Source organism: Micromys minutus, assembly GCF_963924665.1.
Source record: "Micromys minutus genome assembly, chromosome: 1".
In the NCBI taxonomy this organism is placed as follows: domain Eukaryota; kingdom Metazoa; phylum Chordata; class Mammalia; order Rodentia; family Muridae; genus Micromys; species Micromys minutus.
The window spans coordinates 259,636,838-259,658,269 of record NC_137969.1 but is presented as its reverse complement, the minus strand read 5'-3'; the positions used below and the strand labels follow the sequence as shown (position 1 = coordinate 259,658,269).

The window sequence follows — 21,432 nt, the reverse complement described above, 5'->3', positions numbered from 1 at the left end:
AATTCCCAGCAACCACATGGTGGCTCACAACCATCTGTGATGAGATCTGATGCCTTCTGCTGGTGTGTCTGAAGACAGCAACAGTGTACTTATATATAATAAATAAATAAATCTTAAAAAAAAGACCTCATCAATCCTTGTAATACTCATACACAAATGAACTTAAAACCCTCTGTCTAGTGAAAGAGGGCACATGCAGTAGGTCTCATATAACATTACTTCATTTATATAGTGTTGTCATAAGTAACCACAGAGACAGAGATTGGTAACCAGTTGCCAAAATAGGTTTTAGCGTGGTGTGGAGGAGGAATGTCAGACATGAAGGGACGCTTACATCTGGTAATGGTTACTTGAGAGTTCTGTCTTCCTGCTATGATGAATATAGTCCTGCTTTGAAATGTGTGATTAAGATGTTTTCATTAACCTATCTTTTGTCCATACATGTTCACATGTTCATTACAGTCTGAGTGAGCTGCAAGGATTCATCAAACAGACAAATGCAGGATTTCAGAGACAGCTGCACGAGGGTGATCACAATGGCTTGGTTGACATCATGGGTCACCTTCTGGCTGTAAGAAGCCGACAGAGAGCTACTGATGAGCTCTTTGAACCTCTGAAAGAAACTATCATGCTTCTGGAAAGCTATGGCCAGAAGATGCCAGAGCAAATCTATGCCCAGCTGGAGGTAAGTGCCCTCAAAAAATGCACAGTTGCTAGCAGTCGAGTAACTCCTTCAGTCACACTGTTTTCACAGTATGAACTTCAGATGCAAACAGTGTGTTCATGGTACAGGTGAAAAACCTAGAGCCAGTTATGACATAATTTAATGACTGAGGGAATTATCTATGTCCTCCAGAATTTATAGTATGAACATTTGCACTTGACTCCCTCAAGGTTTGATTATTTGAAAATAATAGACCTTCAGTGTTATAGAAGCAGGCCATTGATAGGCTAATCAGGATAAAATAAGTTGAGGTGTAACTATCTGAATAACTTGGGAAGTTTGGGTATCTATCTATCTATCTATCTATCTATCTATCTATCTATCTATCTATCTATATTTAACCATTTTCCATCCATCCGTCCATCTGTCCATCTGTCCATCCATCCATCTATATCTAGTGTGCTTGTGTTCCTGAGAGTTTCAGTGTCACTCTAAGGTCATGGGCCTTTATCTCCAGAAAGCTGCAATTTTCCTCCGTGTATAGTAGTCCTCTATGTGCAGTAGAAGTATAAGGCCAGCCAACATTCATCTCTGTGTGCTTCGTAAGAAAGATCTTCTCATCTACTGTGCCATCGTCATTCCGGTGACTGTGGTTGACAACCTCCCAGTGTTACCATTGTTTTCATGTGTATAGAACAAAAATATCCTTACCTTTCTGCTTCCCCAGTTGCCTGCTGTCTGAGAAACGTTCTGGGTTTGGAAATAATGGACGGGATGTGATGATAGAGAGAAAAAAGTAGAGTCTGGTCTGGATGGGGAAATCTCTGTTTTCCAGCCAATTTCTGTTTTACACTGCCGGGGCCCTGGAAACATTTGGTGGCTTGTGTGTGCCAGCGTATGAGCAAGGACTGTTTAATTTTAACTCAATTCATGAGCAAAAGAGAACCTTACAGTTGAGCCTCTGCTGCTGTGCATATTGAAATTCTATAGATGGTTGCGTGGGGGCAGACTTACGATGACCTATGTAAATGTGACCAGTGGGTATATCAACCAACGCTTGCATTGCGTTCTGTTCATCTAGTTTAGTAGTGGTCAAAGCATGCCACTCAAATTCAGATTTTATTTATCTGTATTTGGTATTTCTAACTTATTTCGGTTATTTCTTTCTTACCCAGAAGAAACTGACAACTAAGCTAACATGAAAGTAGTAATTTGAGTGTACATTTAAGTTGGATTTAGTGTTGTACAGTGTAGTGTAATCACTACTTCTGCATAGTGCCACAGCTTTTCTCTACCCCAAGCCAAGCCCTGTTCTTCAACCCATGCCAACCCCTTTCTCTGTGGATTTATTTATTCTAGGTCATGCAAGGCATAGTCTATTGCATTTGACTTCACCTGATGAAAAGGTGTTGAAGCGACTCACTTTGTTACATCATCAATATGTAGTTTCTTTTTGTGGTTACTGGTGTTCCATTGTAAGTCTCTATTACACTGTTTACACATCCATCTGCTCATGGGTATAAGACTTGCCTCCATCTTTGCTAGTGTAAGTTGTTTTGCTCCAAACATCAACCTGTGGATATTTGAATATCTGTTTTCACTTCTGTCTGGTGTGTGCATAGGAGTAGACTTGCTGGGTCATATGGTAGCTTTTTGTGCTTGTAGTTTTTTGTTCTACATTCAAGATTTTATTCCCCTCCTGATCCACCCTGCTACTGTTTCACATCCCATACCTCCTCCCTGCCCTCCCCAACCCCAGTCTCCACTAGGATGTCCCACCCCACCCACCCCACCCACCCCACCAGACCTCTAAATTCCCTGAGGCCTCCAGCCTCTTAAAGAATAGGTGCATCTTCTCTGACTGAACCCAGACCCTAGAGTCCTCTGCTGTATATGTGTTGGGGCCTCATATCAGCTGGTGTATGCTGCCTGGATGGTGACCCAGTGTCTGAGAAATCTCAGGGGTCCAGGTTACTTTAAACTGATGGTCCTCCTACAGGGTTGACCTCTTCCTCAGCTTCTTCCAGCTTTTCTCCAATTCAACCACAGGGTCAGCAGCTTATATTAATTGGTGCAAATATCTTCATCTGACTCTTTCAGCTGCATGTTGGGTCTTTCCGAAGGCAGTCATGATTAGGTCATTTTTTGTGAGCACTCTATAGCCTCAATAATAGTGTCAGGCCTTGGGGCCTCCCCTTAAGCTGGATCCCCTTTTGGGCCTGTCCCTGGGCCTTTTTTTCCTTAGTTTCTTCTCCATTTCCATCCCTCCCAGGTGTACATTCTGGAGGACTCCCCCCAATATCCTATTTCCTGGGGGTCGCCTGTTTCTGTTCTTTCTTCTGGCCCTCAGGGCTTCAGTCCTTTTCCCCCACTCAATACCAGATAATGTTCTGTTCCCCCCACCCCTGTTCCCTTTCTTTCCCTCCCTCCATCCCTCCCTCCCTGTGGTTACTTTCTTCTCCATCAGTAGGACTGAGGCGTCCTCACTTGGACCCTTCGGCTTGTTGCCCTTTTTGTGTTCTGTGGACTGCATCTTGAGTATTCTGTACTTTGTTTTTCTTTTTTGGTTAATATCCAGATATTAGTGAGTGTGTACTGTGCATGTCTTTTGTGTCTGAGTTAAAACACTCAGGATGATATTTTCTACCATTTGCCTGCAAAATTTAGGATGTCCTCGTTTTAAATGGCTGAGTAATATTCCATTCTTAAATGAACCACATTTTCTGTATCCGTTCTTCTGTCATGGGACATCTGGGTTGTTTCCAACTTCTGGCTATTACAAGTAAGTCTGCTATGAACATAGTGGAATAAGTGCCATGTGGCATGGTGGGGCATCTTTTGGGTACATTTCCAAGAGTGGTATTGCTGGGTCCTTAGGTAGCTCTATTTCCAATTTTCTGAGGAACCTCCAAATCGATTTCCAGAGTGGTTCTACCAGTTTTCAGTCCCACCAGGAGTGGAGGAGTGTTCCTCTTTCTCTACATCCTTGCCAACATGTGTTGTCACCTGAGGTTTTGATCTTAGCCATTCTGATTGATGTAGGGTGGAATCTCAGGGTTCTTTTGATTTGCATTTCTTTAATCACAAAGGACTTGGAACATTTCTTTAGGTGCTTCTCAGCCATTTGAGATTCCTCTGTTGTGAATTCTCAGTTTAGTTCTACCCAACAGTAGTTTTACTTGTGACTTTTTGAAGATTTGCTCAATTGGTTTTCACCAATTTGAGATCTATCTATCTATCTATCTATCTATCTTATCTATCTATCTATCTATCTATCTATCTATTTAGATATATAGATATATCCCATATGTACATATATATATATATATATAACTATATATAGTTATATAGTTGCATATAGTTATATAGTTATACATTTTTAAAAAGATTTGTTTATTTATTTTATGTATGTGAGTACACTGTAGCTGTCTTCAGACACACCATAAGAGGGCATCAGATCTCATTACAGATGGTTGTGAGCTACCATCTGGTTGCTGGGAATTGAACTCAGGACCTCTGGAAGAGCAGTCAGTGCTCTTAATCACTGAGCCATCTCTCCAACCCTAGTTATACATTTTTAATAGGATAAAATACAACAATGTATTGTCACAAGTACTCTTTGATCATAAAGGGCACAGAGAGCTATTGTGTATGAATTATTCTGTATTATATGAAACCATTCCTAAGGTGCTAGACTCAGCAAGGAGGCAAACTGAGCAGAACTGAGCTTCAGAACAACATGGGGAGACCAAACAACTACAGTAACATTGCTACAAAGATCTTGGAATTTACTTAGTTTTTGCATTTTTTTCTCCAATGTATGTTGGGAGGTAGTGCATGTCTGGAGGTCAGAGGATGATTGTCACAATTTGGTTCGTTTCCTCTACCTTGTGGGTCATGGGGATCAAACTCAGTCTTGGTAATACTCTGTCCTCTAACTCACCTCACTGCCCAGTAATTCTTCTTAAAGGTGATTTCGGGTGTTCTTTGAGTCAGATCTTGGACCTTGCTATATATCTAACAGAGAAGCCAGTTATGGCTTAATTAATCAATGAGGGGAGTTATCCATTTTGTCCAGAATTTGTAGTATGCACATTTGACTCCCTCAAGGTTTGATTATATTGAAAATATTAGACTTTCAGTGTTACAGAAGCAAGCTACTAATAGGCTAATCAGGAGAAAATAAATTGAAGTGTAATTTTAACTGAATAACTTGGACAGTTTGAGGGTATCTATCTGTCTGTCTATCTATCAATCTACCTATCATCTATTTATCTGTGGACATGAGGTATATTTGTTGTGTTCTTGAGAGTTACAATGTTATTCCAAGGTCATGGGCCTTTACCTCTAGGTAAAGGTGGACTCTGTGTGCAATAGGCCTCTATATACAGTAGGTCTCTATATGCAGTAGGTCTTTATGTGCAGCAGGCCTCTGTGTACAGCAGTCCTCTATGTGTAATAGTCCTCTGTGTGCACTAGGCCTCTGTGTGCAGTAGACCTCTATGTGCAGTAGGCCTCTGTGTGCAGTAGACCTCTGTGTGCAGTAGGCCTCTGTGTGCAGTAGACCTCTGTGTACATGTGCAGTAGGCCTCTATGTGCAGTAGGCCTCTATTTGCAGTAGACCTCTATGTGCAGTAGGCCTCTGTGTGCAGTAGGCCTCTGTGTGCAGTAGGCCTCTATGTGCAGTAGACCTCTGTGTGCAGTAGGCTTCTATGTACAGCAGTCCTCTATGTGTAATAGTCCTCTGTGTGCACTAGGCCTCTGTGTGCAGTAGACCTCTGTGTACATGTGCAGTAGGCCTCTATGTGCAGTAGACCTCTGTGTGCAGTAGGCCTCTATGTGCAGTAATCCTCTGTGTGTAGTAGGCCTCTATGTGCAGTAATCCTCTGTGTGTAGTAGGCCTCTATGTGCAGTAATACTCTGTGTGCAGTAGGCCTCTATGTGCAGTAGGCCTCTAAGTGCAGTCCTCCTTCAGCCTGTTCTGTCTTTGGCATTTCCGTTCTCACTTTAATTCAGTTCTTACTACCCCTTACCCCAGATAACAGTAGCAGCTACCTCATCCCTCTTCATGCCCTGTCTGTTGTCTACTCTGAAGTAACACTGAGGTTCTAATCACAGATCTTATTAACTCCATCTCTCCCAGCCCTCATCCACTATGCCCCTCATTCAGTTACCTCCTCCCTGAGTTTGATACCCTCCATTAGACTCTTGACATTATTTAATCCTTCTGTTTTTAAGAAAATGTATTCGAATCAAATAAAAGGTTGTTTAAAATCTACAAACATGTGGCAGGTCTGCCGTGTTTCAGGTAGATAAAGGGCCTGGGTTGTCTCCTATAGCCCTCCCTAGCTTCCTGGCCATGGTTTCTGATGGGATGCCGAGTAATGCTGAATCTGGGTAGTGTTCTTGTTCTTGTTTGAGATATATCCTAACACATATATAATAGATATAGTTCGCTTGGGCCTTGAACTCACTGTGTTGCTTAGGTTCACCATGAATTTCCTTCCTCCCCATTTCTGGCCTCCACCTCCTGAATCATTGGATTATAGGCAAGCAATATCTATCATGCTAGGGATAGAACACAGAACCACAAGATACAAGACTTTGATGAGAGGAATTAAGATAGATAACTTATTTTAGATCCCAAGTCTGTTGACTCCTGAGTTGGAGGGTTTCCTGCCATGACACTAGATTGCTTTATAACCGTGTTAACCTATGACTGGTTGGCTTGCTGAGGAACATTGGCACAGTATGCTGTGTTAAGTAGCTCTGTGCATGCAGTTTTTATTTTCTTTTAGAGACTCTATGCTAATTAAAGTCAAAGGATGTGTGTAATCTCTGGAGTACCTTCTCCATACATGCACTGCATGAACCTAGCACAGTTAATGGTTTGTTCATCAGAGGCTTTCAAAGTAGTTAGCAAAGCCTTTGAATTTCAAAGTTTGGCTTAACAAGTCATGTCTACGCCATGGTGCATGGCTTTGTATGACAAAACAAGTTCAGTGTCCTTAGACACAGGTGTTCTTCTCCATGGCAACTATACATCCTAACACTTCAAAAAAAAAAAAAAAAAAAGTGAGTTGCTCTTCACCTGTTTGCACTGTAGACAGGGATGGTGGAGTGGGGGTGGTGCTGCAACTGTTCATGCTGGTTTTGTTCAACATCAGGTAGGAACTGACCTTCCCTTCCCTTTTGACTCTTAAATTCCTTCAACAATTACTCCTTGCCAAAAATGAACCAACTTTAGTGCTAAAACTCATCATCATGAGCCAGCTCATACCCTGTTGTGAATCATGGCAAGAGGAAGAAATAGAGTCACACTGTAGCTTCTTCCTACCCAAAGTTTCAAAATAAGACTTTTATTTTATTTTATTTTATTTTAAATAAGCCCACTAAATTACTAAAGTTACCTGACTTATATTTTTGGTTTTTAGAAACCAGTAAAGTCATGCTAAATGTACTTTAACTGTGTGTGTGTCTGGGTACACATATGCATATCTTTTCACATACATGTGTAAGTCACATTTAAATAATACTTATTTTTCTTAATCACTTATTTTTGAGAGAAGATCTCTCACTGAATCTAAAGTTCTCCCATTTGGCTAGCTAGCTAGCAAGAACCAGGAATTCTCCTGTCTTGGTGCCTCTACCCCCACCCCCACTCCCACCCCTGCAAGCCTCCCCCCCACCCAGGATTACAGGTCCATACTGTCATAACTAGCTAAAAGTCAGAATTTAGGAGCTTGCCCAGCAAACAATTTACTGACAGACACACACCCCCATCCTCCCATCCCCCATCCCACCCCCCATACAACTCTTTAATTTTATTCCCATAACAGCAGAGTGATTTGGAGATGAGTCTTGATTTAGAAAGATTTCTGCCAGTTCTAACATGAAAGCGATTCTGCTGCCTGAAGGGAAGATACCGTGGCTCCAACCCCCTTTACCGCTGCAGTATATGTTCTATTTACACAGCTTACTTCAAAAGATGTCCTGGATGAGATTAAAGAAATGAGAATGTTTGACCTCATGTGATTGAGTTGTTCCAGGAACTGAAGTGACGTCCATTGCATCCTTGTACAGGAATTACCTGAAAGATGGGAAACCACCAAGAAGATTGCAGCCATGGTCAGACATGAAGTCTCGCCACTCCAAAACGCGGAGGTCACTCTTCTAAGGAAAAAGTGCATTTTGTTTGATGTGAGTTGGTTACTGGGTTTGTGTTTGTTTGTTTTTAAGGAACGTTTGAAAAGAATAATTCAAGCTATCTGATTGACATTCACTTTTGTCCTCTGATCAGGAAAAGCAAGCAGAATTCAGAGAGAGATTCAGAAGCTATGCCCCTCTTGGGTTTAAGGCAGAGAATCCATACTCGGTGCTTGATAAGGTAATTCATTCTCGCCTGTATCATGTGCATAACAGTAGCCATGTTAGAAAGGGAGTCTTCCTTTTCCTACATCAGATCATTTTGAATTGTGTTTCCTCTGAACATCATCATAATCACACAAGTGAAAATGACAGAGACTGTGTGAACTCCTACCATATGTCAAGAATGTTATCAAGCCAGCTTTGGTGGCACAGGCCTGGAATCCTGGCAGCTTGTGAGACTGAGGCAGGATCATAAAATCCAAGGCTTGCCTAGAGACAGAGTGAGTTTAAGGCTGATTGGAGTAAGTTGGTTATACCAACAAACGGTGGACGAGGATAAAGATCGGTATAGAGGGAGCTTACCTAGTTGGGGAGGCCTTGAGTTCAATTTCCAATAAACATAATAGCAGAAAAATGCATGTGTGAAGATGGACACACACACACACACACACACATGTGCACACACACACCACAGTAAGGAAGAGATTAGGAAAAAAAACTTTAAAAGCATATTGCATTATAATTACCACTGTAGTCCTATGAGATAGCCTTGATCTTTTCTCCTTCCAGATGAGGAAAAAATCAGTGTATAGTTACTTTTTTTTTCTTTTCTGATTACAGTTCTTTTGTTTCAGAAATAGGATTACAGTTTTGTCTATCTAAATCTTTTAAAAGAAATGATCAATTCTAACAGTGATGCTGCTTCCCAAGTGGTAGTTTTCCAGTGTAGAGATTGGTGCAGGAGCTTTGTACACTACCCAGTAAATGCTCAACCAATGAACACCTCCACCTCCAGCCCACTAAGCGCAGCTGTAACCACGGGAAAGCCTGTGTAAATATTGCTGAGTCATCCAATGCTTGTTTGTTTTTTCATGAGTTACTTTATTATAAGAATTAACTCTGGGCTGAAGAGATGGCTCAGTTGTTAATGGCTAGGCTCACAACCAAAAATATGAGTTAACTCAAACCCACATTTGATTCATAAGAGACTTGATTCTTTGTGTTAGGAAAAGTACATCAGGATCTTAACCTACCAGTCCAAATGATAAAAAGAAAAAAAAAAAAAAGACCCCCTGAGGGTGAGAATGTTCCCATTTGAATCCTTCTGGGTTCTCCTTCGGGCTTTATCTCCATTCTTGGCATAGTGTTTTCCCTCAGAATGGTGTCCAAATTGACATAGCTCCTACCTCATTTTCCAAATCTGGCTTTGAATCGAAACTTAATTGCTTTTAACCCTGTTCAGAAAACACAGTTCTGTAGTCTTGCTGCCTTCCATTTGGCTGAAGAATGTTAGTTTATATTCATTGAGAAGGAGTGAGTTAGCATATGTTAATAAAGGATTGTTAAAAGACTATATCTAAACTCCAGGTGGTCTGAACAGATTGTGGATGGGAAAACTTGACTCACCAATATGCTGTCTGCAAACATTTATGACAGATATGTATTGAATCTCGCCGCTTCCACACACACTGTAGCAGCTTATTGTTGCATCTTACAAATCGAGAGGTGCTTATCCTCCAGTCAGGGCATGGAGCAGATACTTCAAACAGGGTGGAGCCGAGTTACCTTCCTCTCATTATTTTCTGGATACTCTTCTCTCAGCTTGTAAATGCAGTACGTGGAGAATCAGGTTCAACCAGAGGCATGGGTTTTCTTATTCAGCAGTGACATTGGGTGGTTATACTGCAGTCATTTCACTCAACAGGTGGAAACTACCACTGACCTTCAGGAATAAGGTGGGCGATAGACCACAATGAGTGGATTCCTTTTTTCTTCCTTCCTTCTTCCTTCCCTCACTACCTCCCTCTCTTCCTTCCACCCTTTCTTTCTGCAGCGAGATCCCACAGTAAATTGTTGGGGTTTGTTCAGAGCTAAAAATGGGGTATATAAAATAGGGGAATTATTCAAGATAAAAAGCTGTTGGCTTTGGAGAATATACAGACTGTGAAGAGTCCTCTTGCCTAAAAGATGCTGGATGCATCAGAGATGCACAGTTGTAATTTTGGTGCTAGGCTCAGAAGGAAGTGAGAGAAATCTCTTATCAGCAGGATAGAGTATTTGAAAGGAGGCAGATAGCAAATCTATGTTGCTGTAGAGACTCATGAGCATACTGGAAGACTACAGCTTTGAGATGGACACTTTTGCAGCAAGTAGATGCTTATATCAGAACAGATGATCACAGACTCACTGAAGTAGGTCTAGGAAAGTGCATCCAAAGTCTACAACCTATATAAGGAGCCTCTGCCTCTGAGGTTCCTGTTGACCTTTGCTAAGCCTCAGAGTAAGATGAAGGAAGATGAGACCATTGTCAGGAGCATCAGAGGTTCTCTTTATGCTTCCCAGGGATTAAGGAATTTTCAAAGCCAAGAAACAGAAGTAGTCATAAGTAGAACCCAGTAGAAGACAATTCAAATCTCTGGAAAACATGGTCCCAATCTTGATCTAGGGCTCTCATGGGAACAACAAACAAAGCTAGTCAAATACCAGTGAGGAGCAAACAATGTGTAACCATCATACCTGGGAGTCAGCAGGAGCTCCAGATGTAGAACCATGTAAAGATCTTCAGATACAGAACCATGTAAAGATCTTCAGACACAGAACCATGTAACGATCTTTATATATAGAACCATGTAAAGATCTTCAGACACAGAACCATGTAACGATCTTCAGATACAGAATCATGTAAAGATCTTCAGATACAGAATCATGTAAAGATCTTGAGATACAGAATCATGTAAAGATTTTCAGATACTAGAAAAAAATGAGCATGCTAAAAAGGAAATGAGCAGCGTTTAGTTTTGAGTCTGTCAAAAATGTTCAGTTGATTCTGGAAAAGTACCAGTTACTTAAGGAGATGAAAATTATAGTTGCCTAAGACGTACCAGTCAGTAGATAGGAGAACAAGCTAGTTAAGTGCATGTTATGTAGGAAGAAGTGACTCAGAATGCAATGAATAGATGTAAGGAAGTGGAGAATAGAGAAGAAACATAGGGAAAGGAATTCTGATGTACCTACTCCTATGCCATAGAAACAGAATGAACAAAATGATCAGGGCTTCTCAAAAGCTGGATTGAGCACAAATCCATGGCTTCAAGAAGCTGAGTGAATCCCAGTCAGGATAAGTAAAAGTCTGTCTAGCTTCATCAAAGTGAACCGAAGAATACCAAAGGTGACCAGATAAAACCAGACAGAATTAGTAGTGTCAAGAAGGCAAGAACATCCTTCAGCAACCGCAGAAACCAGGGGTCTCTGCTGACACCTTCCAAATCCTGAGAAGGAATAAAATCCAGGCGCACTGGATTATGTAAAACTGGGGTGAAAATAGTGCCCGCAGAGCCTTTGCCTCCAGAAAAGGGGACAACAGAGTGAAATGTCATTTCAGGACAGAGCCACGTACCACCAGACCATGGGAGGAGTGACCAGAGTGACAACTGAAATGGTCTGGGAGTATGTATAGAAAGAACCAGAACTTGTGGCCACAGGCACATTAACATAGAACTTGAAAGGTTCAGCATAAAATGCATACTTTTTTCATAAAGAGTTTTCCCCCAGAAATAGTAAGTCTATGTGGTGTTTTTCTCATCGTTGTAATGAAATATCTCCAGGATTAATTTAAGAGAGGCTTGTTTTGGCTCACAGCCTGATGGTCTACAGTGACCATCACAGTGGCAGGAACGTGAGGCAGCTGGTCTCCGTGATTAAGAGGTGCTGATGCTGCTGACGCAGCTCACATTCAGCCCATGAAATGTGCCATCCATCCACATTTAGGGTAGGTCTTTTTACCTCAGCCCAATCCAACAACTCAGGCCCAGTTTATCTTCTAGGTGATTATGGATCTTATCAAGTTGACAGTACATCATAGTGACATAAATATTAGTCAGCAGGCAGGGAAAATTCTTTTAAAGTAGTGATTATGACCTGGTACAACAGCTGTTTGTGGCTCCTTCACATTTTGCTAGGTATTAAACATAACCTATAGGGTGTTTTTAGGTACATGGGAAGATGCACATATCACATGCAAATGTGGTATTATTTTATATAGGGGACTAAGTATACTTGGATTTTTAGTACCTAAGGCAGGGTCTTGGAATTTCCCATATATATGGAGGCACAAACATATTATATAACTGGCTAATGGCAATGTTCTGATATTTAAAAATCTCTTAAGAGTGCATGAAAGTGTTTTCACTACACACCAAAAAAAAAAAAAAAAAAAACAAAAAAAACAAAGTAAATACATATATTAAACCGGTGCATATTTTAAAACATGTACATAATAGATAAACATTTGCTTGTCAAAAAGGTTAAAACTGATGGAACATATAAAGACCAACCATTGGTTTTTAATGTTAAAAAGCAGAAGGAAAAAAAAAAAAACTAAAGAAATTCTGTTGCTGGACCTTGGGAGTAAGACAGAAAGGAATATGAAACAGAAAGCAAAATCAGTTCTCTGCAAAGTTGGGCATTTTCTGTCAAGTTGCAATGTAAGCACAAGAGCAGAGGCTGCACATGGAGTGAGCTTTGCAGACACAGCAGCAGGAAGGGCAAAAGACTATGGGTGGCTATGTTCATTTTGTGAACATAGTGCCCTGTTCATAGAAATAAAACTAAGAGTTTCTCATCAAAAAAGGGGAAAATAAACTAGTTTTTACTAGATGCAAAACATTAGCTATTTTTTGTGACAGGGGAGTGGTTGAGCCTTGGCAAAGGTGACTATTAGGTGGAATTAAAACACAGGTGTGTGTGTGAATAAATTTACTCTGGATGTTCTTGGACATGGGCATTCAAGTGTGTCTTGTACTACTGATCATCCACAGGGTCATTTTGAAGTTGAAGAGGTTTCCTTCCTTCCTTCCTTCCTTCCTTCCTTCCTTCCTTCCTTCCTTCCTTCCCAGTGCCTTACTCTGTGGTCCAGGCTGAACTCCCAGTGACGCACCTGCCTCAGCCTTTTGCATGCTGGGATCATAAGCATGATGTATTACCCACAAATAGAGGGTTCTCACTTTCTCTCTCTCTCTCTCTCTCTCTCTCTCTCTCTCTCTCTCTCTCTCTCCTTCCCTTCCTCTTTCTTTCTTCCTTCCTTCCTTCCTTCCTTCCTTCCTTCCTTTCTTTCTTTCTTTTGGTTGTTGTTTTGTTAAGCTAAGAAATCAAAGAAAATAGAAAATTAGAATGGGAAGGGTAAGGACTCACATGAGGATGTACTAGGAGATACCAGTATTGATATTGGTTTGTAAAATAAATACATTTTTAAAAAAGCTAATTTCTGACCTGGAACTTCCCTTGTCCTTGAGCAAATTACCAGCTGCACAATAAAACTAAGAAGTCATAAGCCTGACACATCTGAGAGCACAGGTGAGGCCACTACCTAACCCAAAAGAAGACAGCTATACAGATATAGTTCCACCTCCTCTAACAACAAAATAACAGGAAACAACAATCATTGGTTCCTAATATCTCTCAACATCAATGGACTCAATACCCTAATAAAAAGACATAGGCTAACAGACTGGTTAGGTAAGGAGCACCCAACATTTTGCTGCATATAGGAAACACAACCTCAATGGTGCTGGTTCAACTGGCAGTCAGCGTGCAGAAGAATGCAAATCAATTCATTCTCATTTCCTTGTGCAAAGCTCAAATCCAAGTGGAACAAAGACCTCCGCATAAAACCAGGTACACTGAAACTAATAGAAGAGAAAGTAGGGAAGAGCTTAGAACACATAGGCACAGGTAAATTTTCCTGAACAGAACACCAATGGCTTATGCTCTAAGTTCAAAAATCGACAAATGGGACCCTATGATATTGCAAAGATTTTGTAAGTCAAAAAACACTGTCAAAAGGACAAAACAGCAACCAACAGATTGGGAAAGGATCTTTACCAATCCTACATCTGATAGAGAGCTAATATCCAATATATACAAGCACTCAAGAAGTTATCCTCCAGAGAATCAAATAATCCTATTAAAAATGGGGCACAGAGCTAAACAAAGAATTCTCAACTGAGGAATACCAAATGGCTGAGAAGCACCTAAAAAAATGTTCAACATCCCTAGTCATCAGGGAAAGGCAAGTCAAAACAACCCTGAGATTCCACCTTACACTAGTCAGAATGGTCAAGATCAAAATCTCAGATGACAGCAGATGCTGGCAAGAATGTGGAGAAAAAGGAACACTCCTCCATTGTTGGTGGGATTACAAGCTGGTACAATCACTCTGGAAATCAGCCTGGTTACTCAGAAAGTTGGACATAGTACTACCTGAGGACTCAGCTATACCACTCTTGAGCATATACCCACAAGACACTTGAACATATAACAAGGACATATGCTCCACTATGTTTATAACAGCCTTGTTTATAAAAGCCAGAAGCTGGAAAGAACCCAGATGTCCTTCAACAGAAGAATGGATACAGAAATTGTGGTACATATACATAATGGAGTACTACTCAGCTATTAGAAACAATGACTTCATGAAATTCCTAGGTAAATGGATGGAACTAGAAGCTATCATCCTGAGTGAGGTAACCCAGTCACAAAAGAGCACACATGGTACACACTCGCTAAGTGAATACTAGCCCAAAAAGTTTGGAATACCCAAGAAATAATTCACAAACCTTATGAAGCTCAAAAAGAAGGAAGGTTAGAAAGGCAGATTCCTCAGTCCTTCTTAGAAGGGAAAACAAAACACTCATAGGAAGAAATACAGGGACAAATAGAGGAGCAGGGATTGAAGAAAAGATAACTTAGAAACTGCCTCACCTTGGAATCCACCCCATATGCAGTCACCAAACTCAAGCAATATTGCTGATGCCAAAAAAATGTTTACTGGCAGGAGCCATATATGGATGCCTCCACAGAGGCTGTGTCAGATACAGTTGAGGATGCTTGCAGCTAACCATTGGACTGAACACATGGACCTCAATGAAGGAGCTAGAGAAAGGACTGAAAGAGCTGAAAGGGTTTGCAACCCCATGGGAAGAACAACACCATCAACCAATCAAACCCTTCATTAGCTCCTAGGGACTAAAACATCAACCAGTGAGCCCACATGGAGAGACCCATGGCTCCAGTTTCATTTGTAGCAGAGAATAGCATTGTCTGGCATCAATGGGAGAAGAGGCATTTGGTTCAGTGAAGGCAAGTTTCCCAGTGTGGGGGAATGCCAAGATGCTGAGGTGAGAGAGGGTGGTTAGGAGAGGGAGCCCCTTCATGGAAACAAGGAGAGAGGGAGGAAGAATGGGAGTGGAAAGAAAGGTGATAACATTTGAAATGTAAATACAGAGAATGTCTAATTTTAAAAAGGCTGGAAAACAATTTTCCAAGCAAATGGTCCCAAGAAACAAGCTGGAGTAGCCATTCTAATTATGAATAACATATACTTTCAACCAAAAGTTATCAAAAAAAATAATAAGGACACTTCATATCATACTCCTGAAAGGCAAAATCCACCAAGATGAAATATCAGTTCTGAATATCTATGCTCAAAATGCAAGGGCACCTACCTTCATAAAAGAAACTTTTCTAAAGCTCTAAGCACACATTGCATCTCACACACTAATAGTGGGAGGCTCCAAAACTGTACTGTCATCAATGGACAGATCATGGAAACAAGTTAAACAGAGATGTAGTGAAACTAACAGAAGTTATGAACCAAATGGTTTAACAGATATCCATAAAACATTTTACCCTAAAACAAAAGAATATACCTTCTTCTCAGTACCTCATGGTACCGTTTCCAAAACTGACTACATAATCGGTCACAAAACAGGCCTCAACAGATAAAAGAAGATTGAAATAATCCCATACATCCTATCAGATCACCATGGACTAAGACTGGTCTTCAATAACAACAAAAACAACATAAATCCCATATACACATGGAAGCTGAACAATGTTCTACTCAATGATAACTTGGTCAAGGAAGAAATAAAGAAATTAAAGACTTTTTAGAAATTAATGAAAATGATGACACAACATACCCAAACTTATGAGACACAAAGCAGTGCTAAGAGGAAAACTCATAGCTCTGAGTGCCTCTAAAAAGAAACTGGAAAGAGCATACACTAGCAGCTCTCTTTAGGTGACAGCACACCCAAAAGCTCTAGAACAAAAAGAAGCAAATGAACCCAAGTAGAGTAGATGGCAGGAAATGATCAGACTCGGAGCTGAAATCAACCAAGTGGAAACAAAAAGAACTATACAAAAAACAACAAAACCAGGAGTTGATTCTTTGAAAAAAATCAACAAGATTGATAAACCCCTAGCCAGACTAACTAGAGGAGGGTACAGAGAGTATCCAAATTAACGAAATCAGAAAAGAAAAGGGAGACTTAACAACAGAAACTGAGAAAATTTTAAAAAATCATCAGATTCTACTACAAAAGCCTATACTCAACAAAACTGTAAATCTGGATGAAATGGACAATTTTCTAGACAAATACTAGGTACCAACATTAAATTGGGATCAAATAAACCATCTAAACACTCTCATAACCCCTAAATAGAAGCAGACATTAAAAAAGTCTCCTAACCAAAATAAGCCCAGGACCAGATGGATTTAGTGCAGAATTCTATTAGCCCTTCATAGAAGACCTAATACCAATACTCTCCAAACTATCTCACAAAATAGAAACAGAAGGAACACTATCTAATTCCTTCAATGAAGCCACAGTTATGCTTATACCTAAAGCACACAAAGACCCAACAAAGAAAACTTCAGATCAGTTTCCCTTATGAATATCAATTCAAAAATACTCAATAAAATTCTCGAAAGAACACATCAAAATGATGTTCCATCATGATCAAATAGGCTTCATCTCAGGGATGTAGGGATGGGTCAATATATGGAAATCCATCAATGTAATCCACTACATAAACAAACTCAAAGAAAAAAAACACATGATCATCTCATTAGATGCTGAAAAAGCATTTGATAGAATTCAATACCCCTTCATGGGCATATACCCCAAAGATGCTCTAATATACAAGGACACATTCTTCGCTATGTTTATAGCAGCCTTATTTATAATAGCCAGAACCTCAAAAGAATCCAGATGTCCTTCAAGAGAGGAATGGATACAGAAAATGTAGTACATTTACACAATGGAGTAATACTTAGCTATTAAAAGCAATGACTTCATGAAATTATTAGGCAAGTGGATGGATCTAGAAAATATCATCCTGAGTGAGGTAACCCAGTCACAAAAGAACACACATGATAAACACTCACTGATAATCTGACACTAGCCCAAAAATCTCAGAATACACAAGAAAAATTTCACAGACCTTATGGAGCTCAAGAAAAAGAAAGCCCAAAGTGTGGATGCTTTAGTCCTTCTTAGAAGGGGGAACAAAAACATTCTCAGGAGGAAATATGAAGACAAAGTTTGGAACAGAGACTGAAGGAAAGGCCATCAGAGACTGCCTCACCTGGGGATCCAGTCCATATTCAACCACCAAATCCATATAATATAGCTGACACCAAGAAGTGCTTGCTGACAGGAGCCTGACACAGCTGTCTCCTGAGAGACTCTGCCAGAGCCTGACAAATACAGAGGCAGATGCTCACAGCCAACCATTGGATTGAGAACAGGAGGAGTTAGAGAAAGAATTGAAGGAGTTGGAATTGTTTGCAACCCCATAAGAACAACAATACCAAGCAGAGCTTCCAGGGACTAAACCACTATCTAAAGAGTGCGCATGGACAGACCCATGGTTCCAGCTGTATATGTAGCAGAGGATGAACTTGTTGGGCATCAATGGGAGGGAAAACCCTTGGTTCTGCCAAGGCTCGATGCCCCAGTGTAGGGGAATGCCAGGGTGGGAAGGCGGGGTAAACACCCTCATAGAAGGAGGGGGAGGGGTGAGGTAGGGGTATGGAGGGGAATCTGGGAAAGGGAATAACATTTGAAATATAAATTAAATATATCCAACAAAATCAGTAAAAAACAAAACAAAAATAAACCCCGATGAATTCAATAAAGCTTTTTGAAATTTCAAAAGAAAAAAAGAAAGAAAGAAACAAAAGAAAAGAAAAGAAAAAGGAAGAATGTTAGGGACTCTATTACAAACTAGGAAAGGTACACATGTATGCGTAAGAGAAGTTGCTAGTTTTGTCAGACTGAGGTCATGTAGACATTATCTAAGTGGTACTTTCTATTAATGAACAATTGCCAAAATGTCAGAATAATGTACAACTCCTGATTTTCTATTTCTACAAAGTCTAAGAAAGACACTGTCAACTACAGAAATATTTCACAAAGGGATAAGCTTTAATAAATTAGTTTTTATTTAAGTTTCCCTCTGAGAATTACAGTTTGAACGTTGCAGTAGCAGAGCCAGGGATGGTGGCTTCAGTGTGCATGTGTGTTTCCTCCTCAGGCAAATCAGGAGCTCGAGGCTCTGGAGGAAGAGATGGAGCAGATGCAAAACTGTGCCCGACTCTTTGAGGTGGCTCTCCCAGAGTACAAACCAATGAAGCTGTGCCGCAGAGAAATCCCGTTGCTCAAAGGGCTCTGGGACGTCATCATTTACGTTAGAGTAAGATGGATTCCGTGGCAGCACAGTCCTCCTTCGTAAACGTTTTGAGTAAACATGCAGCATTATTGTCTGGATCAGTCTGTTTGCTTCTCATCATGTCTCACCGTATAAACACAGATCAGATTTCACTCCCAACCCTGTTCCCAGAGTTATGGTTAATAGATCTCAGTCAATGAAAGATTCTGCTCAACAATCAGATATTTCTACCTTCATATAGTTCAGAGTAAAGCCTCCTGCAATGAGCTGGCTACCTCAGATCCTTTGGCGGTATTATGTAGAATATGAATTTAAAATTAACACATAAATCTGAGTTAACTATACAGTTGCCTGTGTATACAAACTCACACAGACACCCTGTTCACATTTTCTATATCCATATATAAATTGAAACTTACTGAAAACATTTTATTTGCTTTTGATTAATATCAAAAGGTTATATATTAGAAGTTTAAAAAATATACATCCTACATAAATTCCTTAGGTCAGCTGAAAGCCATGTAAAAATCTATTAACAAGATGTGCAATATAAATAAATATATGAATATGACCAAAACTGGTTAATGGGATTTTTATAATAATAAAGACTTTTGGCAACCTATTTTATAGAATTATAATAGCATGTAGAATTTAGAAGCCTATTATTTAGTAATATGCTTATCAATTTATTTAAACAATGCAAGATGGAATGATGCTGACTGTGTGAAATTTATTACTGCTACTAGAAATTAATATATCATGATGTTTTAGCCTTAAGCTTGACAAGTTTTGACAATTGTTTTAGTGATAAGGAAGTTTTGACAAGCGCAGTTAATATTTTGAAAAAATTGTCTTTTCCCTGGCCGAGAGAGTCCCCGCATGCTCCCAGTTTGTACATCTTGCTGTGTGAGGCCCATCTTCACCAAACTGAGACTTTTATCTCCTCGTGCATTTTCAGGGAAGCATTGACAATTGGACTGAAACCCAGTGGAGACAGATTAACGTGGAGCAGATGGACTCAGAGCTCAGAAGGTTTGCCAAGGTGAGTTACGTAACTGCCGGGCCGAGCTGTTTATCTTTCCTCCAGCACCCTTCTTCCTCTTCCCCTGCTTAGTATCTGGTGCATTGAACTCTACGTGCTTATCTACATCAAAGGGAATGAGGGGAGACAGTATTTTCCCACTCTCGGCCCGTGTGCGTCTCCTCAAGCCTGCCTTTCTGTGAATGGGTTGATATAAGCATACTCGTGCGTGATTTTACGGGTTAGTAGGTGTATGAGAGACAGCTCTGACCGCCTGCTTGCCATGGCCATCTAGAGGGGAGGGAGACTGCGGGCATCAGGGTTAGGGCTGTGATTTAGAAGCTGAGCCTCTGTTTGTTTCTTCACCAACCCATTGGCTTGGCTGTTGGGTTCACATCTGTCCTTGGTGATTACTCCAGCATCTCTCCCCCACCCCCAGAGGGTTCTGCACACACAGAGCTTTGCTTAGGTGAACTTACTGCCTTGACTCATCCTCCTAGCTGCATGTGCCCTGAAGAAAGCAGAAATTCTTAGAGTAGGTTAAAGGGGAGTTAAAAATGCCAAGCCCTCCTGGTAGGGATGGGCTGACAGACACACCTGCTTCGAAGGCTCCTGAGCAAAGCCTGCATAGTGTAAAGGAAGGAAGGGAGAAACTGGGCAGTGAGGGAAGAAGCAGGTGGGCTCTTTGCTTTCTTCCTCCTTAGCAATGTCCTCACTGCTGGTTGAGTTCTGCACTCAACTTGTTCTCCCTTATTACCAAAGTCTCAAATCCCATGATCCGGGTGGTGACAACCCCACTACAACTGAAGGCCTTTTTTATCTGCACAATCTTTTACCTGGTTTTATGGGTTTTTATCATTGTCCCCAGGACCAGGATAAAAGCCGAGTGCAGACTGTAAGAAAGATACAAATAAGCAGCCTTTCCAGGGTCCACCCAGATGAACTAGATATCCCAGGGTAGTGCCATTCACCTGATTTTACTAGTGTTCCTGGAGGACACAGAGCCTGTACCTTTCTGAATTTGATTTTCCATGGCGTTTCCAGTTAGCTCTCCTGTTTAAGAGACTCTGGAACCTAGGCATCTTGTTCATAGTGGATTCTTAATTTGGAGTAGATTCCTTTGCATTTCTCTAGGTCAGTCCATAGACTAGAACAGTGGTTCTCAGCCTTCCTAATGCTGTGAGCTTTTAATACAATTCCTTATGTTGTGGTGACCCCCAACCATACATTTATTTATACATTTATTTTCATTGCTACTGCATAGATGTAATTTTGCTACTGTCATGAATTATAATGTAGATATCTGTGTTTTCCAGTGGTCTTAGGTGACCCTCATGAAAGAGTCATTCATCCCCAAAGAGGTTGTAACCCACAGGTTGAGAGCCATTGATATAAAGAATCCAGTGTGCTCTTTCTTGTATATTTTTTTTATTGTTTAAAGACAAAAGTAGGTTTTTTTTCAATTGTTTATTGTATATGGCCCAAGCTGGACTCTTACATAACATCACTGAATTTCCTAATCCATGGATGGAGAAAGGATCTATGTATTCTCCCAAAGGAGATAATTTATATGTGTAATATTGCTGTGTATAGGAATCTAGGCCTTCCCCTTTTATTTCTTTAGGAAATTTGGTCACTGGACAAGGCTGTCCGTGTCTGGGATGCTTATTCAGGCCTGGAAGGCACTGTGAAGGACATGACAACCTCCCTGAGAGCCATCGCAGAGTTGCAGAATCCTGCCCTCAGGGACAGGCATTGGCAGAAGCTGATGAAGGCCATTGGGGTGCGTAACTGGGGTCACCTTCATGAGGTAGTAACTACTTAAGGGGTCACTCCTAGCTTGCATCATCTGAGGTACAGTGGA

The 21,432-nt window shown here is 40.6% G+C and overlaps 1 protein-coding gene across 1 annotated transcript in view; it reads left to right on the top strand.

The window, feature by feature from the left end:
• DNAH11 (dynein axonemal heavy chain 11) overlaps positions 1 to 21,432 on the top strand; it is a gene marked incomplete at both ends in the record, with an annotated part of 271,279 nt that overhangs the window by 43,449 nt on the left and 206,398 nt on the right. The window contains 6 exons of the mRNA XM_080921133.1: positions 463 to 685; positions 7,748 to 7,864; positions 7,965 to 8,051; positions 18,413 to 18,571; positions 19,506 to 19,589; positions 21,193 to 21,351. Of these exons, the coding sequence (XP_080777259.1) occupies positions 463 to 685; positions 7,748 to 7,864; positions 7,965 to 8,051; positions 18,413 to 18,571; positions 19,506 to 19,589; positions 21,193 to 21,351 (829 nt within the window). The remainder of the gene's footprint in view (positions 1 to 462; positions 686 to 7,747; positions 7,865 to 7,964; positions 8,052 to 18,412; positions 18,572 to 19,505; positions 19,590 to 21,192; positions 21,352 to 21,432) is intronic.